Below are 23,168 nucleotides of genomic sequence, written 5' to 3'. Positions count from 1 at the left end.
GGCCCTGGGCAGCAGTCACATGCTGTTCAGAGATTCCTGCCTTTGTTATAATCTGCCTGTGGCCAGACACCTCTGCCTGCTGTAAGTCATGTGACTGCTGTGCCTCCAGAGGCCACATGGGAGATTCTTCCTGCCCTATCCCTCCTCTGGCCCCAGCCTCCCTGTCTTCCCTTTTCCCAACCCCCCAGGCCTGGGCCTGGCTGGACCTTCTGTCCCTCATCTCGTTAGCATAGGTGTGACCAGGTTCCAGCAGGATGTAAATCTGTGGCCTCTAGGCAGTGGCTCCACCAGGCAATTGAGCATGTGATTTTTGAAAGATGGGGGCCACACACGGTGTCTGATCTTTCCTGCTTGGGAGCCTTTTCCAGCCCATGTCAGAGCTTCTGGGGACAGTTACAGGAAGGACGTGGTGCAATGTGGCGCTTGGGGCATGGCTCGCTTGGAGGAGGCGGCGTGGGAGCCCGCTGGCCTCCACCTCAGCACCGTGGGTACGGTGTGCGGGATGTGTGCGAGGGCCTCGTGGGGAGTGATTGCTGAAACTGGTATCACATGTGGCAGCCCACAGGAAGCGCGCGGCTGTGGCTGGTCCTCCGAGAGCTCTGAGACACCTCACTGGGCCACATTGGCTCATCCATGTGACAGTCCCCTGGGCAACAGACCCTGAAATGGCAGTGATGACAGCCCCGTGTGCCGTGCTGTGCTCATGGCTGCAGGGGTGGCCCTGCCCTGGGCGGAATGAGCGCCCAGCTTGGGAAGAATCGTGGGACGTCTTGGAGAGAATGACATCACTGGTTCAGAAGGGATTCACGCATTTCGATGAGTATGGATTGTACCTTTCAGCCCTCTGGGGACAAAGCTTCAGAACGTGCAGATAATCTGGACACTGGGCCATCGTGACTGCCCCGTGGGAAGTCCATCCACCCACAGAGACGTCTTTGGAATGGGGGAGGGTGTACAGGGGATAGTGTGGCTGCCCGGGGGCCCCCCAAACCCAGAGCTGTGAGCTTTGCAGCTCAACATTCAGGACAGCAGGTGACCTTCCTCCACCCACCACCCACCCCTCAGTCCTGCCCAAGGGGACCTCAGACTCCTGATGCTCATTTTAATGTTCAGGCCTGCAGATCCTTCTCCTCATCTGGGGCACACTTGGCTTTGCAGTTGGCCTGTGGCCTGGGTTCATGGCCTGCCTCCGCCCATCTGTGGCTGCTATGGAATGGAGGTCAGCCCTCCATCCAGCCTCCTTCTCTGCCTCCGCCTCCCCTCTGCAGATGACCAGCAGCGGAGCATGAGATGCAGATGGGAGTCTAGCCCTCCCTCCCCACCCATGGGCTGGGGGTCCTGCCACCCTCCTTCCTTCAGGGGAAGTAATGGGGGTGCAGAGTGCTTCCTGGGTTCCCCAGGAGTGGACTGGTGTCCTGAGATGTACAGCTTTGGTGTGGCTGCCTCATATTCCAGTAACAGAAGTCCTGGGCCTCGGCTGCCCAGGTGAGGAGGAATGGCTGTCTCTGCCAGACAGGCAAGGCCCATGTCCTTCCTGCTAAAGTGGCCATTCATGAGGGAGGGCTGGGAGGCTACCTAAGCACTCAGAAAACTATAATTCCTGCAGGCAGCACGGCCACCACCGCCCCAAACCCCCATCACTTGGGTGGGCCCCTTCTCTCTGCCCCTTCCCTCCTCTGCCCCACTGCCCTAGCCCCTTTCACAGGCCAGGAGTTGACAGACTGAGCCAGAGGTGGGGCTGAGTGCCTGGCCATGGTTTGGGAGGGACTGGGGCAGCAGTGCCTGCGTCCCTTTAAGAGGGAGGATGGTGACTTCTCCCAGTGGCACCCAGTCCACATAGGCCAATGACAAGTCTGACCTGGAGTGGTAACAGACAGTAAGTAGACCAGTCACCCTGTGTCCCTCCATCTTCCTCTGGCTTAAAATGTCATCATCTTAATTTTTAAAAAATGTTGTTATCATAAAGGTGTTGTACAGAGTGGTTACAGTGCCGTGGGTCAGATGAACACATTTCTTTCTGGATAACATCACCTCTTCCCTCACTCTCTCCCAGTTTTTCCCTCCCATCCCACTTGTGTGTTGTAGAGTTCATTTTCCACATAGTGTTGAGTGAGTACCACACCTGCATTATCCACCCCCAGTGCCTCTATTTCTGGATCTCCCCTTACCTTCTAAGACAGATAAACAGGACAAAAAGGAAAGAAAACAAAACCAGTCTGGAAGGAAAAACATCCTTGTTTCCCATTTCCTGGACTCCATTGTTTTATAAGACGAGAGGCATATATAGGCATTCCTCCTCTGGTCTCACTGTGTAAAGTATGGTTTTTCATGTCCTTTTGTATGTTAGATCTACCTTCCCCGCATAAGAGGAGACGTGGCAGTCTACCACAGCGCTACTTCCTGCTTTTTGTTGGTACTTTGGAGATAGGAGTCCCACAGGCTTTCCTGACCAATCTGGCTTTAAACTGTGATCCTCAGATCTCAGCCTTCTGAGTAGCTAGGTTTGCAGGCATAAGTCATCAGTCCTTGGCTTCTACCTCTGTTCTCACTGACCTGGTGTGCCTACAACTAGCTCAGGGACAGGGCGTGTCACTGGATGGGGGGGGAGATGGAGAGGGGGGCTCTGGGTGCAGCTCTCTGGATTTTCTCCTGCTTCCGTGTGGTGGGTAGTGCTGGTGTAAGCAGTGAGTGGGAGAGCGCCATCACCTGGGGTCCCGGCCTTCCTTCACCCTCCCTTGTGACCACAGGGGCCTGCTGCCCCCTCCCCTGTTTTTTGCCCTGTAGGGTTTTTTTGTTTGTTTTGGTCGTGAGTCATGAATTCTGGGCCTGGGTGCTGTCCCTGAGCTCTTCAGCTGAAGGCTAGTGCTCTACCTCTTAGAGCCACAGCTCACTTCCGGTTTTCTTGGGTAGTTTGAAATAAGAGTCTCAGCTGGGCATGGTGGCTTACGTCTGTAATCCTAGCTACTCAGGAGGCTGAGATCTGAGGCTCAAGATTCAAAGCCAGCCCAGGCACAAAAGGACCTGAGACTCTTTATCTCCAATTAACCTTTAGAAAATGGGAAGTGGGGCTTGGCTCAAGGGTAGGGTGATAGCCTAGAGCTGAAGAGCTCAGGGACAGCACCCAGGTGAGATCAAGCCCAGTGATCTATCCCCCCCCCCCCCCAAAAAAAGAGTCTCATGCCTGGGCTGGCTTTAAACCTCGATCCTCAGATCTTAGCCTCCTGAGTAGTTAGAATTATAGGTGTGAGCCTCTGCACCCAGCTATGTTTTCCTCCTCCTCCTCCTCCTCCTCCTCCTCCTCCTCCTCCTCCTCCTCCTCCCCTCCGCCTTTTGTGATAGTCTTACTATATATCCCAGGCTGACCTCAAATTCATAATTTACCTGGGAGCTGATGGCTCACACCTGTAATTATAGCTACTCAGGGCTGAGATCAAAGCCGGCCCCAGGCAGGAAAATATGTGAGATTATCTGTAATTAACCAGCAAAAAGCCAGAAGTGAACGTGTGGCACAAGTGGTGGAGCATCAGGCTCGGGACAGAACCTAGGCCCTGAATTCAAGCCCCAGCACCAGGAGGAATAAATATCATGATCCTTCCAAGGTGCCCAGCTGCCCAATAGGCTTTCTTTGTGAGCTGAGGTGTATACAGAGGGGCCCTGAGGCAGTGAGGCCTCCTCTTTGGGGGATTGCAGTGTGGGGAGGGGCCCCGCCCCAGGTAAGATAACTGCAGGCTCTGTCTGCCTCTCTTGCCCTCCAGGTGCAGTCAGTAGCTGGTCCCCTGGGCCACCAGCTTCATCTCAGTCAGACAGTACAGGGCCTGCCCTGGGCCCCAGGCAGGGTGGTGAGAACAATCCACCTCAGATGGACTCTCCCCACCTGAGCGGAGGCTTCCCTGTGTAGTGGGGAGAAGGAGCCATAGGCTTTCTGGGGTGTGTGAGCAGGGCTGGGGGTGGGGTGGTGAGGAGAGAACATGAACTGGGCCAGGGAGGAGTTGGCAGGGCAGGCAGACCTCGACCTGCCAGCTTTTGCCTTTAGTGCAGCCAGGGTCAGCCCACAGGAGGGAGCCCCCGGCTGGACAGGGCTGTACCGGGAAGTGGAGGGTGGTGGGTGGTCTCTGTAAATCCTCCTCTTAGGCCGGGAACAGAAGGGTGTGGGTCAGATGGTGGCCAAGCTCTACCCCCACCCAGTTTCCTGCTCCCAAACTGGCTTCCCAGGTTGGGGACGCAGCTCTGTCTGGTACTGACTCCAGCCTTGTGACTCACGGGGTCTTTGGTCTTGCGGGTTGGGGTGTGGGGGACAGTCAGTGCTTGGAGACTGAGGTCGTCCCGTCCGGGAGTTTCTTAGGGTGTGCAGCTGCTGTGTGTGCAGCATCTGTACCCGAGGCTGCAGAGCGGCCCTGGCTTCCTCAGGAAGGAGCCTCGGGCTCATCTAGAGGTGCCTGGACACAGGCAGGAGGAATGCGGTGTGTGTGATCCGCTGTCTCTGCTGGAATGTAGGCTTCTCCACGGATGGGCTACCAGAGGCCACAGAGAAGTTATGTAGTCAGTGACAGGTTTAGGATTTGAACTGAGGTCTCTGGCACATAATCTGGCTTATGCTTTTCACCCATTTTACTCGCTGTGCAAATTAACTGCAGAAGTTCCGATAACAGTGAGTGGCTGATGAGAGTGAGGGAGCGGAAGGGTTACCACAGCTGGCTGTTCCCTTCAGAGCCACCCCCACCCCTCCTGCCTCCCTTCTGAGGCACAGGATTGCAGCCGCCTGGTCTATGGGGGCCCAGGCTATGCACAGGCACTCCTTGCCAGCCCTGGACACTGTCCCTGGCACCCTGTGGGGCAGACGGCTCAGCTTCCATTGGGACTCACCCTGCCCCGAGCCCTGCCCCTGGTGCTGTGGCTGGGGGACCCAGGCGTGGTCTCAGGCGGGAGAACCTTCCAGCTTTCAGACTGGAGTTCCAGGCTTTCCTTCTAGTAGAGGAGTAGGGGTGGGCAGGCACTCAGGATGGGGAGCAGCATAGCACCCCCCAGCACCAGCAGCTGTCAGTCTGCCAGGACCAGGCTGGCCGTGCCCTCTCCAGCCATGGTACCTTGGCCACGTCATCTTAATTCCTTGAGTCCTGATTTATTTTTTCCCACCCTCCTCCTCTCCCTTTCCCCCTCCTTTCTCCCCCTCTTTCTTTTCTCTGATTGTCTTAATCACAAAATCTATGCTTCTTTGGAGTTGGCTGTGAAGACAGGAGTTCAGAGGTGCTGAAATCTTGAAGAACACGTCAGGAATGTGGACCTATGCCCTGAGGCTGCCCTTGAGGCCCGTGTTTTCTCTTTTCATCCTGGAGGGATTCCTCTGAATCAGCATTCATTTGCCCATCTGTCCATCATTCCAGACGTCTGTCTGGCCGTCTGTGTACCACCCACCCATCCATGTCTGTGCACCCGTTTGTTCATCCATCCATCCATCGTTTCACCATCCATCTGCTTATCCCTCTGCCCATTCATCTAATCCGTTCACACGTCTTTCCACTCCTGTCCATTTCATCTGTTTATCCATCCATCTTTTCATCCACCCATCTATCCATCCACCTATTCCTCTATGCTCCTTTTGCCAATCCAACTATCTGTCGATCCATCTGTCTGTTCATTCACCATCTGTCCATTCACCTCCTGTCCACCTCTCTTTTTAGAGTTCATCCATCCATCCATCCATCAGTCTATCTAATAGGCAGCCAGCTTGTACACGGCATGAGGCACAAAATCTCAGGTCTTGCGGCACGGGCAGTCTCTCTTATCTTTGCCACTGAGGGTCTTGAGGAAGTGTCTACACCTGGGACCTGGGTTTGGCTCATACAGAGAGCTGGGTTCAGGTAGAGGAAGGAGATGCCACAGACTGAGACGCTGCCCTCTTCCTCCAGGTGTCTTTCCAGTGCCGATTCTGGAGGACACACCCCTTGTTTTGTGCTCTTCCTTTCAGACATGCTGCCAGCTGCGCAGCTCAACTGAGCAGCAATTTTTATTTGTTGCTCAGCAGTCTTGGGGCCTAAGGACTGGCTCACCCCATCTTCCTGAGCCTTGCTGCCTGTCTTGAAGAAACTCAGGCATCAGGCATGTGGCAGGATGCAGTGGCTGAGAAGCAGCTGTGTCTCCCTTGCATTCATGCCTGGCCTAGAAGCTGTGGTTGTATTCGGTTCATCATTAATCACTCCTTGCCTGGCAATTGTCATTCTGAAAGCAGCAGCGTGCAAGTTTTTCCTGACCTTGCTTTGGATGTGAGAAAGGAAAGAAACAGAAGGGGAGTGTGGTCCGGGCTAGAAAAGCAATTGAGTGATTTGCCTTGAATATTCAGTGCTGAGGGCTGCAGATTCCCACAGCAGATAGGTGAGTTTCCGGGGCAACAGATTCAAATGAGTTTCATCATCCACCGTTTGGACCGTCCTGCGCTCCAGTTTGCAGATGTGTGGTAGCAGCTGATAAGGAGAGTCTGCCACCCGGGCCAGGCCTGTGCTAGTTAGTGCCTGCTTATTATCCATTCCTAATGAAGGTTGAAGGCCTGGGCCAGGACGCTCCTCAGATCTGTGAGTGAGAAGTGAGCGCCAGTGCAGGCTCAGTGGAGGTGCCCATGTCCTTCCAGAGGCCTGGTGGTGGAGCGCTTGGCTGTTTGGTTTGGTCACTTCTGACTTGCCTGAGCACTCTGGCTGGAGGCACCAGTACTTGGGGTCATGGCTGAGGGGCTGTGGGGATAAGATGGGCCTGGCTGCCATGGCTGTAGGTCTGTGCTGTGATAACTTCCACGGGAGAGGATGCTCTGGATGTGGGGGTGGGGGGGTATTTATTTTATTATTTTTATTATTATTATTATTATTATTATTATTATTATTATTATTATTATTATTATTATTTTGCCAGTCGTGGGCTTGAACTCAGGGCCTGAGCACTGTCCTTGGACTTTCTCAAGGCTAGAGCTCTACCACTTGAGCCTCAGTACTATTTCCAGCTTTTTTCTATGTATGTGGTACCGAGGAATTGAACCTGGGTCTTTGTGCATGCTAGGCAAGCACTCTACCACTAGGCCAAACTCCTGGCCCCAACCTTGCTACTTTTAATGTGTAGTGCTCAAGGTTGCTGTGAGAACAGAGGTGCCACAGCCAGACCTTCTCTCTCTTTCCTTCCCTTGGGTGGACCTCGGTGACCATGAGGCTTGGAAATGGGGTTCAGCGAGGCTTAAAGAAAGGGCTTTGTTGGTGGGGCCCATGCCTGTGAGTTGTGAGGTGCAGGAACCCCAGCCCAAGCAGGCCCGTGCCATTCAGTCTGTGAGTTGAGCTGGTCACTTACTGCCTGGTGGCCTGGGGCCAGTCCCCACATCCATGTCTCACACATGGAGCTCTACAAGAAAAAATATTTACACTGTGCTAATCCCGGTGTTTAGCATGCAGCAAGTGCTCAAAGTGCCAGCTTGTGTAACATTTAAGAAGCAGGGATGGGCTGGAGTGTGGCCTAGTGCTAGAGTGCTTGCCTAGCATGTGCGAAGACCCGGGTTTGATTCCTTGGTACCACATACACAGAAAAAAGCCTGACATGGTGCTGTGGCTCTAGCCTTGAGGAAAGCCCAAGGACAGTGCTCAGGCCCTTAGTTCAAGCCCCAGGACTGGCAAAAACAAAACGAAACAACAATAACAAAAACCAAAGAGGCAGAGATATTGAGGAAGATTCACATTGGAACCTCTTTTGCTGATCTGCCCATCCACCCACCCACCCACTTATCCATCCATGCATCTGTGCAGCCATCCATCCACCTATACACATTTATTTGTTCATTTGTCCATCACTCATACACCAATCCATGCGTTCATGCATGCATGCATCCATACTGTTGTCTACTTATCCACCCAGTGTATCCACTGGATCCACCATCAATTCCTGTATACGTCTACCCACCCACCCACCTGTGCATGCACGCATGCATGCATTCATCCATCCATGTATCCATCTACCCATCTACATCCACTCATTCACTCACTTACCTGTCCATCTACTCATCTATCCACTAATCTTCCACATTTTTCCTCCATCCACTTACCTGCTCAATCTACCCCTGGTCTACCTACCCGTCTGTCTACCTGTCCCCTCAAGTTAACACTTGGCAAGTGACTTCCACGTGGAAGATACTTGGCATCCCAAAGGAAAGGCATGTTTTCACCTGCTCCTGCAGTCGAGAGGTCCAGCCTCTGTGGGTAATATCCCTCCATTTCCCAGGAGTGCGTATCACCTCAGGCCTTTGGTGGCTGCGATGTGAACGGGTACTCTGTCGTTGTGCACGCTGGCAAGGACAATGAGGTCTGTGGCATGCTGAGCATAACTGGTTCGGACTTCTACCTTGAGTCTGGTGCTGAAGGCTGACTCTGATAGACGGGAGAATTCATGTGAGGCCTGCGCCATTGGGTGGTGGGTGTGAGTGGGCACTAGCCAGTAAGTTGAGGAAAGGGGATTCTTCTCCCCAGTGGGGAAGTCCGTGGACACATCATGTGGCGTCTGCTGGTCTCTTTCAAGGACATTGTTCTGAAAGCTTGATGGTGCCTGTAGACTGTATTTGAAACTTGTTTCTTTCTCTGTGCTAGTCATCCGGGCATCTTATGTTGCTAGATTCCTTGCTACAGTGTCGTTTTCCAGGAGGCTCTGAATTCTGTTCACTGGATGCTCAACTCTGTTTCTTTTTCCTCCTAGCACCAGGCAGTCATTTACCACAGTTACAGTTTTTTTTTTCTGCTTTCTGCTTTTCTTGCTTGTTGTTTTAGAGGTGATATACAGAGGGGCCACCTTTCCATGTGTCGGGTAACGAGGACATTTCCTTTCCCATAGTGTCACCTGCTCCTTCATTCTTGCCCATTTCTTTCCTCTCCACCCACGAGTTGCATAGTTCACTTCTATCAGAGTCCAGTGCAGCCAGGGCGCTCCGCTGATGCTCCTTTCACCCCTTTCCCTCTGATTCTGTGCCCTCCCCCAGCCCTTCCACAGATGTGTGCATGAATAAACCAACTGTAAGCATGTACTGTGTTTTTGAGTGCTTGGAGAGTGCTGCAGAAGACACCTCTGGAGCTCCGGGGATCTCAGGCCCCAAGACAGAAACCCGGCTTCCTTTTCAAGTCAGTGTGTCCCAGAGCTGGGATCCAGGTCACGGCCATTCTCCCGGGGCCAACTGTCCAAGTGTCTGCAGCTGCTGGTGGCTGTCAAGGCACTGACCACTTTGTCACTGTTTTTATCTGTCTGTTTGTTTTCTTTAGTGGGGGTGCTAGGGCTTGAACTCAGTTGTGCTCTTACTTGGCTTTTCTCTACTCCTGGCTGGCACTCTCTTACCACTTGGGCCATGCCACCAGTTTCTTCTTTTTTTTTTGCTAGTTAACTGGAGATCATTATTTTGTGAACCTGTTTGCCTAAACTGACCTCAAACTGCGGTGTGCAGAGCTCAGCCTCCTGAATAGCTAGGATGATAGACATGAGCCTTCAGTGCCTACTTCTACTCCTTATCCCTTTTTGGGGGGGACCTGCTGACCCTTTAGAAAACTGCTGGGAAACAATACATTTCCAGAGCATTCTCACATATAAAATCTCAGCCAACATCCAGGCCCTCATAGCCCATCGTAGACCCCAGAACTCCTCCTGGGCTTTGGCTACAAGCCTCGCCTGGTGAATGAGAGGGGAAACCCCAGGGCATGGCTTTTCAGGTCTGACACCTAGGCTCCAGCAGCACTTGCTCCTGGCCAAGCTGTTGGAGGAAGGCTATGTTTTGTCCCTGCTGCCTGCACCGGTACGGCATTCCCAGCTTCAGCGGCAAAACCCTTTTGACAAGGGCCTGAACCTGCCAGTACAGGGATAGTGATGGGAAGGCAGCATGGGGGCTGGTGCCTGCCCCTTCTGACCGACTGTGTGTGTGGGGGTTGCTGTGTCATCCCTGTTCCCCTCCCACCCCCCACCCTACTTGGATTTATCCCCAGCTGCTGCCCTTGCGTCTGCCTGGCCAGGATTGGAACCTGGCTTGGCATTGCTTTTCTTGCTCAGGGCTGACGGGACAACTCAGTCTGTTGCTTTGCAGGAGGGGCAGCAGACCCCAGTGATGGGGTCATCAATCTCTATTCTGGAGCCCTTAGATTAGCAAGGACCCCACTGGGGCCAGTGCTGTCCAGACCATGTCTCCTGCCCCTGAGGGCCTCCCAGTCCACAGGTACATAGCTGTGTGTGGTGTGGCTTCTGTGATCCAGTCCAGAGGGATGGGGTTACCTCCCAGCTACCTTGGACCTTGACCAGAAATGCCGATTCCTGCATCTACAGAGCCCCTTGGGTCGGGTAGGATGGGGTCCGCCACACAAAGTCAACGGGCTGGGTGCTGTTGCTGGGGGCATGGTCAGTGCAGCCATGGTGGGGTGGCACAGAGCCAGGGTTTCCATTGGCGATGCAGACTCTGGCTGCACCCTGGGTCTCCTGGTCACATGTGGGCATGGGTGACACACAGCTGGTCTGGCTGGGGAGGGGCGCAGGGCTGGCCCTTGTTAGGAGTAGCTGTGCCCTGTGTTTATCCCTTGCCTGCCCTGGGCACATGGCGCTTGAGGCTCTGTGGTTGATGAGGGCTGGGAGAGGCGTCATTCCTGTCACCTGGGAAGTAAGCTGGGAAGCGGAAATGAGAGTTGGGAAATGTCACCAGTTGACATTTACAGGAGCCTGGGGCCTGGAGCCTGGGGCCTGGAGCCTGGGGCCTTTTGTTGGTCACCCGAATGCTACCCCTGGGGACTGACACGTGACTGCTGCTGAGAGCCCCTCATCTGACCGTGACTCTGGAATGGGGTTCTCAGGGGTAGGTCTGAGATTTCTTCCCTGTGCCAAATACCAGCTAGGAAGCATGCGGCTGGCTGGAGGGACAGGGCTTCTGGGGCAGAGCCGGGCGCCTTGAACACTTTTCCAGAGCTGCCCCTGTCTGGCGCTGGGGCCTCAGAACTCAGCCCTCCACAAACTGCTAGAGCAGTTAGTCGGGGCAGCTGGAAGGACCCTGCTCTTCCTGGGGCTCCCAGTTGCATGGACAGAGGCCCGGGTCAACTGGCCACAAGTCAGGGGCTTGAGTTCTGCCTGAGGGAATGAGACACTCTGGGTTTGCACATGGGTTGCAGCTTCTCGGCTGATGCTGCCTGGCTTTTGGTGCTAGGACCCTGTTTAGGGCTCTTTGGCCATCTTTGGCTTTTGGCTCATCTGGGAGAACTGTCAGTTGATTAGCTATGTCTGCTCAGGGAGGCAGGCATATGAGAGGGGCAGCTCGAGCTATTCTGGCCAGGCCCTACAAGGTCTCATATTTACAGTGTTTAATCAACGAACTCAAATCCATGTTGCAAGATTGCTGTAATTTTTATCCTAAATATTTATAGAGCCCTTAAATCCAGAACTAACATCCAAAGCCACGTTGCATGTTATTTGTGAAAGACCCCTTGTAGCAGAGGCGGGGTGGAGCCTGGGCTGGCCAGCTGCACTACTGGCCGATAGAATTCTGTCTGAGAAAACAGAAGAACTCTGTGATCCACAGATCCATAACTTCCGAAAGGCCCCGCCTCTGAAGCAGCCACCGACAGCAAGCCGGCACACACCGTCAGTGGGGGCCAGGTCTGCTGTGCCGCCAGGCCGAGACAGGGCCCTTCTCTATGTTTCCCTCCTTTAAAAACTGCTGTGAGAGCTCATACCTGCCTGTTGTTCTAACTACTCAGTCAGCTTGAGGTTTGAAGTCAGCCTGCAGAAGAAAAGTCTGTGGTACTCACAGACTCCAATGAGCCAGCAAAAGGCTGCATGTGGAGCTGTGGCTCAAGTGGTAGAGCACCAGCCTTGACGGTGCCCAGCCCCTGAGTTCAAGTCCCTAGTACTTGCACACATACAAAAGCAGCTGGGGAGGCGGGGCACTGGTGGCTTATGTCCATCATCCCTAGCTACTTAGGAGTTTGAGAACGGGAAGATCGAGGTTCAAGGCAGGAAAGTTCTTGAGGATCCCCCTCCCCAACCTTTTCTTTTGCGGGTGGGGAGTGCTGGTACTGGGGCTTAACTTAGGATCTTATGCTCTTGCTCAGCTTTCTTGCTCACAGATGGCACTCGACCACTTGGGACATGCCTCCAGTCTGACATTTTGCTAGTTAACTAGAGATGGCGCTGCACGTTTTTTTCTGCCTGAGCAGGCTTTGAATTGCAGGTGTGAGTCTCCTGAGCCACCTGAAACCCCACTCAAGACCCCTTCTTAACCAGTAGCTGGTGCGGTGGTGTGTGCCTGTCACCCTAGGCTACACGGGAGGGCGAGAGTGGGAGGTTCCTGGTGCTGGGCTGGCCAGGGAGGATTAGAGGAAGCCCTGAAGGAGGTGGATCACTGTTGGTGTAGCCAGGCAGGAGGCAAGGTGACAACTGTCTCTATCCAGGTGTGCACGGCAGGATGGCTTTGTGGGGAACTCAGAGGAGTGATACCTGTGAAACACCTGAGCTCAGTTCCCCCGACAGCCAGTGCCCAAGGGTGTCTGTAAGGGAAGGCGAACCATTCTCTTTCTTTACACAGACACACACACACACACACACACACACACACACACACACACACACGTACACACACACGGCACACTAACTAGTACTTGCAGCACATAGACGCACACATGCCCAGGCAGGCACAGATGCAAATACAAGCAGTCTATCTGCGTGCAGACAGATGAACACGTGTGCAACCATGAACACACTCGTGCTGTCCCGTCTAGGTTGAGGCTTCTCCAGCACTTTGTGTCAACCACACTCAGTGCTCGTGAACCCTCTTAAAAGAACTATAGCAGTTTGTGGCTCCGTCTTGTTCCTAGGTCAGCCCCCCGCCCCCCCCGCCCCACCTCAGTTTCTCCATGTTCATCAGGGGAACCTTCTGCCTTCTTCAAGTCTGCTTGTGATGAATTTTTTTTGAAGATGTGTGTGTGTGTGTGTGTGTGTGTGTGTGTGTGCATGCATGTGTGTGTACATATGTACCAGTTCCTGGCCTTGAGCTCAGGGCCTGAGACTGTCCCTTAGCCTTATTTGTTCAAGTTGGCACTCTACCCCTTGATCCTGCCCAGGGTGGCTTCCAGCCATCCTCAGGTCTCAGCCTCCTGAGTAGCTAGGATTGCAGGCATGAGCCACTGGTGCCCGGCTGATTGAGGACCTTTGGGTGTGGTGGTCGGGCCAGTGTGCTGGAGGTGTGCAACCTGATCACAGGGCAGGGGAGGAAGACGTGCCGTCATTGCTGGCCACATGTCTCAGAAGTTCGTTATGGGATGGGAGTCAGCCTGGGGAGGCAGAAAGGCCACATGGTGTGGCTCTGAACCTGGGGCTTTATTTTCATTTTTTAAAATGTCAGTATCCTGAGGTCTTCAGGGAGATAGACATCTGTTGAGATGGTGGATGAGGTTGGGGCGAAGGCTGCCCATGGAGCTTAGCTTCTGCAAGGTGCCCCATGCTGGGCGTCTGCTTCTCCACCTCGGAAGTGAGCGGGCACCCACTGTCCCCCCACGCTGTTGGTAACTGTACAGTGGCTTCCAGACCAGCTGTGTGTGATGAGCTGCTTGTGGGCCAGACCTCCAGTAGCCCAGGACCCAGCAGGGCTGCCCCAGCCCAGGCCGGGGTTGCAACGCAGCCACGGGGCCACACAGTCTCACTCCACAGGTCAAACACCAATGATGCGAACAGCGGATTTTGCACCACAGCCGCACTGTTGATGTTAAATCTAAAAAGCGCGGTTCTGGGTGTCTTATGGGGATGAGATGTGCTGCGCTAAGGAGGTGCTTAGCTCACGGTTCCGGATGAGCACCAAGCCCGTGGCTGCGGTTTGCACGTGAAATGACAGGCGCTCTCCCCTTGTCTCCCCAGGTCATCTCTGCCGTGTCCCGACTGTCCCTGCACAGCATCGCTCAGAACAAAGGGATCAGGTGAGCTCTGGGCGGCGCTGGCCGGGGGGGGGCGCACCGGTGTCCATGCCACCCGTGTGCCAGGTAAGCTCCCAGTGCAGCCCTTGTCTGGGTGACGTGTGTTGGCTCTGCCTCCACCCGGCTGCTGGCTGGAGGGGGGCGGGGCCGGCGCGCTCACCGGGGAAATCTCCCTCGCTTGCTACTGATGGCTGCGGAACTGCTTTTGATTGGGGTAATAAGATCGGCAAATCGGTCCTTTCACAGATCATTGCATATCTAAGTGCACCGCCCCGCACCGGGACTGGGCCCTGGCACAGACAGTGCTCCTGGTCTACTGCTGGCCAGAGGCCCGTAGAGACCAGTCCAGGCCTAGGCCACTGCCTCTGTCTTGTGCTGTGAGGGACACGATAGCCACTGTGGGTGCCGGTGCCTGAGCTGAGGGCCCAGGGGGATGTTCTCTGTAGGGACGGGGTCCAGCTCAGGCAGACCTGCTGTGTCCAGCAGGGTGGATGAGAGGCCCCTTCCCAGAACATGTGGCTGGGCCACACCTGGCTCCATGTATGGTCACCAGTGATATCTCCTGGGACTCCATGTCCTTAGGCTGGGGTCCCAGAACTGTGTGCACAGGTGGGGTGGGCAGTGCCGGGTGATGTGGGGAACACAGCTGCCCTCCATCCCTGTTCACTTGTGTGGAGGGAACCATGGGATTTCTCTCAGGATCCTGCAGCTTGGTGATTGGCCCAGTAAAGAACTGGTTTTCATAACATGAAAGATGGGTTCTGCATGCCCAAGACCCCCCATCCTGACTCTCCAGTAGGCCCATGGAGCCCAGAAAAGCCACTGGCTCCTGGTTAGTTTATTACAGCAAAGAGCGCAGGATGATCTAGCCAGGGAAGAAGGTGTGTAGTGTGGCATACAGGAGAGTGCCAGCTCATTCTCCAGCAGCCATGCGTGACAGCAACCCCTGAGCACTGCCAGTGGGGGTGGCCACTCTGCCCTGTGTGTGGTGCCCGGCCACACGGGCACCTCTTTTCTACCCCCCTGCTCTGTATGGCCCAGGCCCCAGGAACACAGTGTGTTACCAGGCAGGGCCTTAAAGTTCAGAGGGGGTCTCCCCAGGCCTTCCAGGAGGGCGAGGGAGGAGAGCTGTATGCAGTTGTTACACTTAGGACATGGGGAGCTGGAGGCAAGGGTGAAGGTTTTGTGGACTGAAGGGAAGGACAGTGTTTTCTGAGCATGAGAGACACTTGGCCAAATTCTGGCTCTCATTTGCTGTCCTTGTTTTGGTAGGTGGACTTCCCCACTTCCTCCACCCTGACTCTCCCCTGCTGGCCTGAGCGCCATTCTGGAGCTCTCTCTCTGCAGCCCCTGGGGACAGGGTCTCTCCAGCAGGTCACAGGTCTTCTTGTGAGACCAGGCGACAGGGACTTTGCTGAATGCTCCCTGTCCCCCCAACACTGGCTGGTATTTTCTGGGGTCCCACAGCACTTCACAGGGTTCAAACCAAGCTTCATTGAGAAATACTTTCTAGCGTTCTTCACCAGCGAAAGGTTTTGTTTAACCACTTCCCCTTTGGAAAAGCCACAAGCCCAGCACAGCCCAGCATGGTTCTTGGGAAAGAAACAAGCAAACATAAACAACAGCCCCCAAACCCACCCCTTAGCAACCCCTGTACTTTGCCTAAGGAGCGGATTTGCTATAAAAGCCCCACTTATATTGCTCAGAGGCCCATGAATCGGAGACTGACTCTGTCCTGCCCTGCTGCCTGCAGGCGGACCTGATGTGTGGGTGCAGGTGGAGGAGCTCGAGGGTGCCATGGCCAGAGCCCACCCTGCAGATTAGGAGCTGTCTTGACATGGGGATGTGGAAGGAAGACTGGCTGAGGCTGGAATGGACCCTGGAGATCAAGGCCCGTGAAGGACGCCCCACCAGTCTCATGACCTTGGGCAGCTCCTGGGGTCCCTTCCTCAGGCCTTAATGTTGCTCTGCCCTGAGAGGCTGCCGGGAGCCTGCGTGCTATGTGGCTCTTGTCCCTTGGAACAAATGCCACAGGCTGCTGGCTGTCCAGCTGGGCTGAAGGTGGACACCCTCCCTGCATTTCCCTATGACCCCTGGACTCGGGGAGTGCTTGTAGAGGCAATGAAGTTTGTAATTGGATGGGGATTCAGGAGGGTCGGAGTCAGATAGCAAATGGGAAAGGATGAAGGTAGAGATAGGGTAATGTGGCTGCTGACTGAGAAGTGTAGGCCGTGCAGACACTGAGGAGGCCAAGGCTGGGGGGATTCTCTCCCAGGGCCTCCAAGAAGGACGTATAGGAGGCGCAGCATCAGTGGCTCATGCTTGTAATCCTATTTAGCAAGCTGAGATCTGAGTCATGTTACGCAGCCCACCTGGGCAAAAAAGTCCAAGAGACTCTTATTTCCAATTAATCACCTAAAACCGGAAGTGGACCTGTGGCTCAAGTGGTAGAGCGCCAGCCTTGAGCATAAAAACTATGGGACAATGTCCAGGACCTGAGTTTATGCCCTAGGATCAGCACCCGCCTCCCTTCCCTCTAAAAATGGACACAATGATGAAAAACGTAGCTTGTATTGTTTCCATTCAGAGTTTGGGTCACATGTCACAGTGGCAGGGACCCAGGTCTGGGCCCATGGGGTCCTTGGGGGTGGCTACCAGGCTTCCTGCACAGTTGTGTGTCAGGTCCCTCCCCCTCCCCCCCACTGACCCAGGGCTTAGGGGGGCTGAATGGTCCTGGGGCAAAGCTGACTTTGTCCCTGGCACCCCTGGCCTGGCCCCGCCCACCACAGTTTAACCTCGGGATACGATTGGTGCTCACTGGCACCCCAGGCCTGGCCCCGCCCACTAGTTTAACCTGGGGATACGATTGGTGCTCCCTGGCACTACAGACCCGGCCCCGCCCACCACAGTTTACCCTCGGGATACGATTGGTGCTCGCTGGCACCCCAGGCCCCGCCCCGCCCACCATAGTTTAACCTGGGGATACGATTGGTGCTCCCTGGCACTCCAGACCCGGCCCGCCCACCACAGTTTAACCTCAGGATACGATTGGTGCTCCCTGGCACCCCAGGCCTGGCCCTGCCCACCACAGTTTACCCTCGGGATACGATTGGAGTTCCCTGTCACCCCAGGCCTGGCCCCGCCCACCACACCTTAACCTCGGGATACGATTGGTGCTCCCTGGTACCCCAGGCCTGGCCCCGCCCACCAGTTTAACCTCAGGATACGATTGGAGTTCCCTGGCACCCCAGGCCTGGCCCCGCCCACCACACTTTAACCTCGGGATACGATTGGTGCTCCCTGGCACCCCAGGCATGGCCCCGCCCACCACTCTTTAATCTAGGGATATGATTGGAGTTCCCTGGCTCCCCAGGCCTGGCCCCGCCTACCACACAGCTTAACCTCGGGATACGATTTTCCCTGGCAGCACTACCCCGTCTGGCTTGTTCTCGGAAACCGGTCCTGTTTCTGGGAAGCGGGCTCCCCTGCTCCCAGCCCCTGGCCACTAGTAAACCATTCTGTCCCACGCGGGGTGTTTCAGGCTGTGGAGTCACCCTGTGGGTTTTCCAGGCTTCTCCCAGTCACGCTGGGCTGCACTGCCTTTTTTCCCCTAAGGCTGAGTCACGCGTGGCCCTTTGCCCGGACGGCCACCATCTATCCTGAGAACGGATTGTGTTGGCAGCTCCCAGCTGGGTGGGCAGGCGAGTGGGCAAGGGTGAAAGTCAGGCTGATGTTTGGGTGGGAGAAGCCCATGTATGGGAACACCCTGCCTCATTTCCAAGCAGATTCTCAGAGTACCAGACACACCCGGATCCAGATCTGAGTACCACAGGACGTTCCGAACTAAAAGAACTAAAATAAACTCTTCACACGTCACTGGCCATGTGGAGAGCCCCAGCTCTGGGCTTCCAGTGCTCCCTAGGTGCTCCCTAGGCCTCCTCCTGGACAGCCGAGACCGAAAGACAGGGCGCCCACCCGCCGGGAGGGCCAGCCACACCGTGGGTTCAGACTAAAAGATGAGGCAGCTGTGGCTGACTGCCAGCCTTGTGCCTGACCATTTCTTCCGTGTCTTCCCCTCTGCAGGGTGGCTGGGAGGGGCTGGATGGAGCTAGTTCTTTGCTGGGTAAGGCTGGGATGTGGGAAGTTTAGGTCACAGAGAGCAACGATGGCTCCCCAACCTTGTTTCAGGAAGGTCTCAGTCATGTCACGGGTACTGAAGACCGCTCAGCCAGTGGGCTTTAGTGGCAAAACTGCAGTCCAGAGAATGTTCTATATATCTTTCTGGGTTAGGGTCACCTCCACCAGTCTCAGAGCCCTAGCCAAGGGAAGGGGCCCCACATCAATGCCTAGGGCTCTCCTCCCTCCTGAGCTGCCCTCCCTGTCTTCCCCTCCCTGCTGAGCTGCCCCCTCCCCCCTGACCTGCCCTCCCTGTCCTCCCCTTTCCAATGAGCTTCCCTCCCCGTCCTCCCCTCCCCTAGAGCTGCCCACCCCTTGGGTTGCCACCCTCCCCCTAGGCTGTCCTCTCCCGCTGCTGCCCCTCCCCCCCAGCTGCCCTTTCCTGGCTGGGGACATGTGGCTCCCTCCTCCAGCCCCTTCTCTCTTGGGTACATGGTCTTGCTCTCTCTCTGGCATCCACCCAGTGGGTGCCACCCCATTTCCCAGCTGGCGCTGTGTGGCTAATTCCAGGTAATTGGATGGTTTGGATGGGAAGTGGCAATTTTCCTCTGCTCAGCAGCCCACGTTGCCAGAACGATGGTTTTAATTGTCCCACCTAGTGACACAAATGCCCAGACCACCTGGTCCTGATGGGTCTGTGGGGAGGGCTGGCCTGATTGATCGGGGGCCTGCTTTTCCTTTCCTGTCAGAACCCCTGTATGGCGAGCAGGTAGGGCACTGGATTCCTTCCTGGGGGAGAGAGAGAGGCAGGAGAGTCTGCCTTTGGATTTGGGGTGTCCAGGTTGGAGTCTGGCTCCCTGGAGGCAGTGGTTCTCTTGGGGCTCCACCAGGGCTCCTTGCTGGGTCACTGGCCCGCTCGCTCGTGTGACATGGGCTCTCACTAGCTAGGTTAGTAACATCTAGGTAGTAACTCAGTCTGCTCCTTGTTGAGACCTCTGGGCTCAAGTAGAACAAATCCTGGGTTCCAGGTCACAGGAAGGGGTGGACAGAGGAAGCAGGTGGGAGGTCAGAGCTGGTCCCTCTGGTGGTCTGTCCTTACAGAGGAGATTGAATTTGGGCCACAGGCGGATCTGAGCAGGGCGGGGTGTAGACAGGTATTTGAGCAGGAAGTGCCTGATGTCTGCAGGGACAGTGCTCGAGAAGGGTATGGTGGCCTTCCTGTGTGCAAGGGGTTGTGTCTGAGATTCTGGACAAAGTTCTTTGCTGGCTTCATGGGGCCTGGAGGCCTGGGAGCCAAGGGGTCCTTTGCCAGTGTGGAGGGCCAGGGGCGGGGCAGGGCTGGGACAGTAGGAGGAGGCAGCGGTGAGGGACGGAGGGCCAGCAGGAGGGGCTGGGCCAAAAGGTCACCACAATGTGGCCGCATGGTGTGGGGTCCTGGCACCCACTCTGCTCTGCCCCAGCCTTCTCCATCTCTCTGGGCCTTGTGTGGTTTGGGGTGGAGACAGGAAGCCCCTTTGGTAGGACTGCTGTCAGTCTAGCCCAGCACCTCTCCATGCCTGCTTCCCCAGTTAAAACACGCAGGGGAGGCCAGGCACTTGTGACTTAGGCTTGTAAGCCTAGCTGTGCAGGAGGCTGAGATCTGAGGATCACAGTTCGAAGCCAGCCTGGGCAGGAAAGTTGGGACAAACTATTCTGGAGGTGAGTCGTGCCCGCTCTGTTCTCTCTGACCTGGACCCTCAGTCAGTTGGCTTACAGGGTGCCACCATGCATCCCAGCTACACCCAGAGATATGGCATGGTCTGTTCGTGGTCCCTGCCATGGTCAGAAGGGCAGGCCGTGTGCTTGCCCTCTGAGTCAGTCAGAGTGCCTGAGGGAAAGGCCCCCAGCTGCAGGCGGGCTGCCAGGGCCAAGGCCACCAGACTGACCCTTGCTTCCCAGCAGAAAAGTTGGCAGGAAGTGTGGGGGGACACCAGAGAGCCTCCAGCTGCTGTGTCACCCTGGCAGCACAGAGCGGGGAGGGGTCTTGCCTGGGGTCACACGGGGACTTGGTGATTACCCAGAATCCTCCATGCCAGCTTCTGTATTTTGTGAAGGAAGTCTTGCGCTTCAGACATGTTAGCTGGAGACCCCTGCGGTGACAAGGCGCGCTTGTCCCTGGTCCTCTAGCTGGAGGCGACAGACACAGCAAGTGGATTGTCCCTGCCCTGCACCCTCAGCCCTGCAGCCTGGCTCTGGCTCTTAGGGTCTGGGAGGTAGCTGCAGACCTGTAGTCTGGAAGGAAGCTGGGATCTATGGAGCTCCTTGCTGTGCCAAGTCCCTCTGGGAGGATGTGAACGCATGTGCGCGCGCGTGCGCGCGCGCACACACACACACACACACACACACACACACACACACACACACGTGCACATGGTGTGGAGACGACACTGTTGGCTGGGCTCTGTGTGGGTGGCCCCAAGTTCCTTCATCCATGCAGGGCACTGGGTTTTCTGCGAGATGGGAAGTGCCCCCTGGGGAGAGGCCATGTGGAGTGGCTGCAGGGGCGGGGCATGTATGTAGGGGCAGGTGCCCAGCGGGACTCAGCTGCCCACCACACGCCCCCTGCCAGGCAGGTTGGAAAACCAGAGGCTCATCAGTAGAGCTGCTGAGAGATCACATTCTTCCACTGTCCACACGTGGGGCTGGAGAGAGCAGAGAGCTGACCCATGAGGTCAGTGGGGCCTCTTCTGCCTGGGGGATTCCAGACAGGAGGGCAGACACAGCCTGTTGGGGATCTGGGGTCACTTGGGGCCTTTGCAATCAGTTCTACTGTGGGTGTCCTTCCCCCCGTGGCCCTACGTCATCCACATTCCCACTTTCCTCTCCACTCCTGCTGCTGGGCCCTGGCAGAGGTAGAGCTCACTGTCAGGGGATAGGGGTGCCTTTGCCTTCCCAACCCCTCTGCCCGTGGCAAGGAGACCCTCCTACCTCCATCCTGACTCCGTGTGTGTGTGGTACTGGAGCTTGAACACTCTCAAGACTGACGCGCCACTTTTGAGCCACAGGTCCGCTTCTTTTTCCTGGTTAACTGGGGAGAGAAGAGTCTTAGGGACTTCTCTGCCTAGGCTGGCTTTGAACCATGATCCTCAGATCTCAGCCTCCTAACTAGCTAGAATTACAGGCCTGAGCTGCCATTACCCAGCTCCACTGGAACTTTGGTTGGACATTCTGGTGCTCACTGTATACAGGCCCTACCAGACCCTGTCCTTGTCCTGCGGCAAGTTGTCTGTCCACTTTCTTCCTCTGCCACCCTGGCCCCTCATGTCTCTTCTGCCCCACCTGCCCCCTCCAGTCCCCTACTTCACAAATTTCAGAGAAGTTGGTTGGTTTCTCCTTCCTCATTTAATAGGGAAGTTAGCTGAGCTGGGCTCTTAACATCTCTGGGAACCACAGGGAAGGGGCCTGGCCGAGATTCCCACCACACCCTGTCTGCCTCAAGTCAGGGATGGTAAATAGCAGCAGACCTTGGCTCTTCAGACTAGCTCCTCTCCTGCTGCCTCCAAGAAGCCTCTTTTCCCACTCCTGTTCTCTGTGCCTCTGTCCCACCCCCCTCAACCTGTGGTCCCTTCCTAGTAGGGGACAACCTTGCCACATCAGTAACCAGGAAAGCTGAGCTGGGAGTGGTCCCCTCACATCCCCCATGCCTTGGGCGTCTGGACTGGTGGGTGGGTGTCGACGGACACGCAATCTGTCTGTCCTGGGCTTGTTTTGACAGTTGGGGTGGTTTAGCAGAAGGAACTATTTTTAATAAGCGGGACCCTGGGGCTTCAAGGCTTTCCCGCCAATTATGCCCAGGTGCCTGAGTCATGACCTGGGCGGCTGTCGTGGGCTGCTGCTTTCCACGTGCCTTTCAAGTTGGTGTGGCAGCTGGAATTGTTACCAGAGGCTGCCACCCAGTTCTCTGTGTGTGTGTGTGTGTGTGTGTGTGTGTGTGTGTGTGTGTGTGTGTGTGTGTCTGTCTATCTGTCTGTCTCAGAGCTCCAGCCACCTGGCTGTGGCCTTGAGCTTCTCCTGCCTGGGTGAAGCCGAGCCTGAGTGTGACCAGTGTCAGGCTCATGGCACCTACCCTGTCCAGTGCCTCATCTGAGCCTGATTCAGGTTCTTCTGGTTGTTGAGGATACAAAGCTGAGTCCTGGCTGGAGCCCCTCCAGCGTTTTGCGCACAACATGTAGGACCAGGTGGCTACCCTGTCCCTGTTTTCAGCTGAAAGTGCCATGCTGGGAAAACTGGGACACTTACACACACTGTGCAAGGTGGGTGTGGGGGTCTGGGCACAGCCGAGCCTCTAAGGTGGAGCCCAGCTGCCAGCTGGGCTCATCATCAAAGAGACCAGCCCAAGGCCAGCCCTTACCCTGCCAAGGCTGACCCATGCCCCTCAGGTCTGCGGTGGCTGTGGCTCGGGGTTAGTCCTGTATCAGGGAGTATTTGAGGGTGGGAGGCATTTTCTCCATGAACATACCGGGTAACCGGTGGGCCTGTGCCATGGGCTGCGTCACATCTACCTAAAGCACTCTCCCAGTGGCTGAGCTGAGCGACAGCCAAGCACTCACCCAAAGCTTTAGTGTCACATGGGCCCCAAGTGTACGCCAATCTTCTTCTTGGACCCTAGCATGTGGAGAACTCCTGGGAGTTGAGGATGCTTTGTAGTTGTGGGGAACCTCAAGTGGGTCCTTGGGGCTGCTTGAGGAGCCAGGGCCTGGCTTGGAGCTGCAGCTCCTGGGGGCCCGGTGTGGATGCTTGGGTCTCGTGGCAGGTGGGCTCATGGGATCCCGTGGAGAGTGACCTGCCCCACCGCATGGCGACCCCTTGCAGGCGGTGGGACTTGACCTTAGACCCTTACAAGCTAAACTATCACACTGGCCCCCATTGTGCAGCTGGGAGAACTGGGGCTTAGCTGGGTGAAGCCAAGGCAGGTGTTTCACCTGCAGGTATCTGGCTCTACTTCTCTCCCCCCCCACCCCGAAGGAGTGAGTCAGAGGCCATGGCTGTGTTTGTTTCAGATTTTCTGGTGGTTTAGGGTTTTAGGGTTGGTGGGGGATGGAACCAAGGACAGCGCTTGGCTCTGGGCCTGTGGCT

General features: G+C 55.8%; 1 protein-coding gene across 1 annotated transcript in view; it reads left to right on the top strand.

Moving 5' to 3' along the window:
• Positions 1 to 23,168, top strand: part of Vav2 (vav guanine nucleotide exchange factor 2) — a 115,163-nt gene that overhangs the window by 56,063 nt on the left and 35,932 nt on the right. Inside the window, exon 3 of the mRNA XM_090329408.1 lies at positions 13,882 to 13,940. Within this exon, the coding sequence (XP_090185534.1) occupies positions 13,882 to 13,940 (59 nt within the window). The remainder of the gene's footprint in view (positions 1 to 13,881; positions 13,941 to 23,168) is intronic.

The sequence above is a fragment of the Megascapheus bottae genome, chromosome 3, assembly GCF_031878675.1.
Source record: "Megascapheus bottae isolate mThoBot1 chromosome 3, mThoBot2.hap1, whole genome shotgun sequence".
NCBI classification, from domain to species: Eukaryota; Metazoa; Chordata; class Mammalia; order Rodentia; family Geomyidae; genus Megascapheus; species Megascapheus bottae.
Note: the sequence above shows the minus strand (reverse complement) of the source record. Positions and strands in the feature narration are given on the sequence as shown.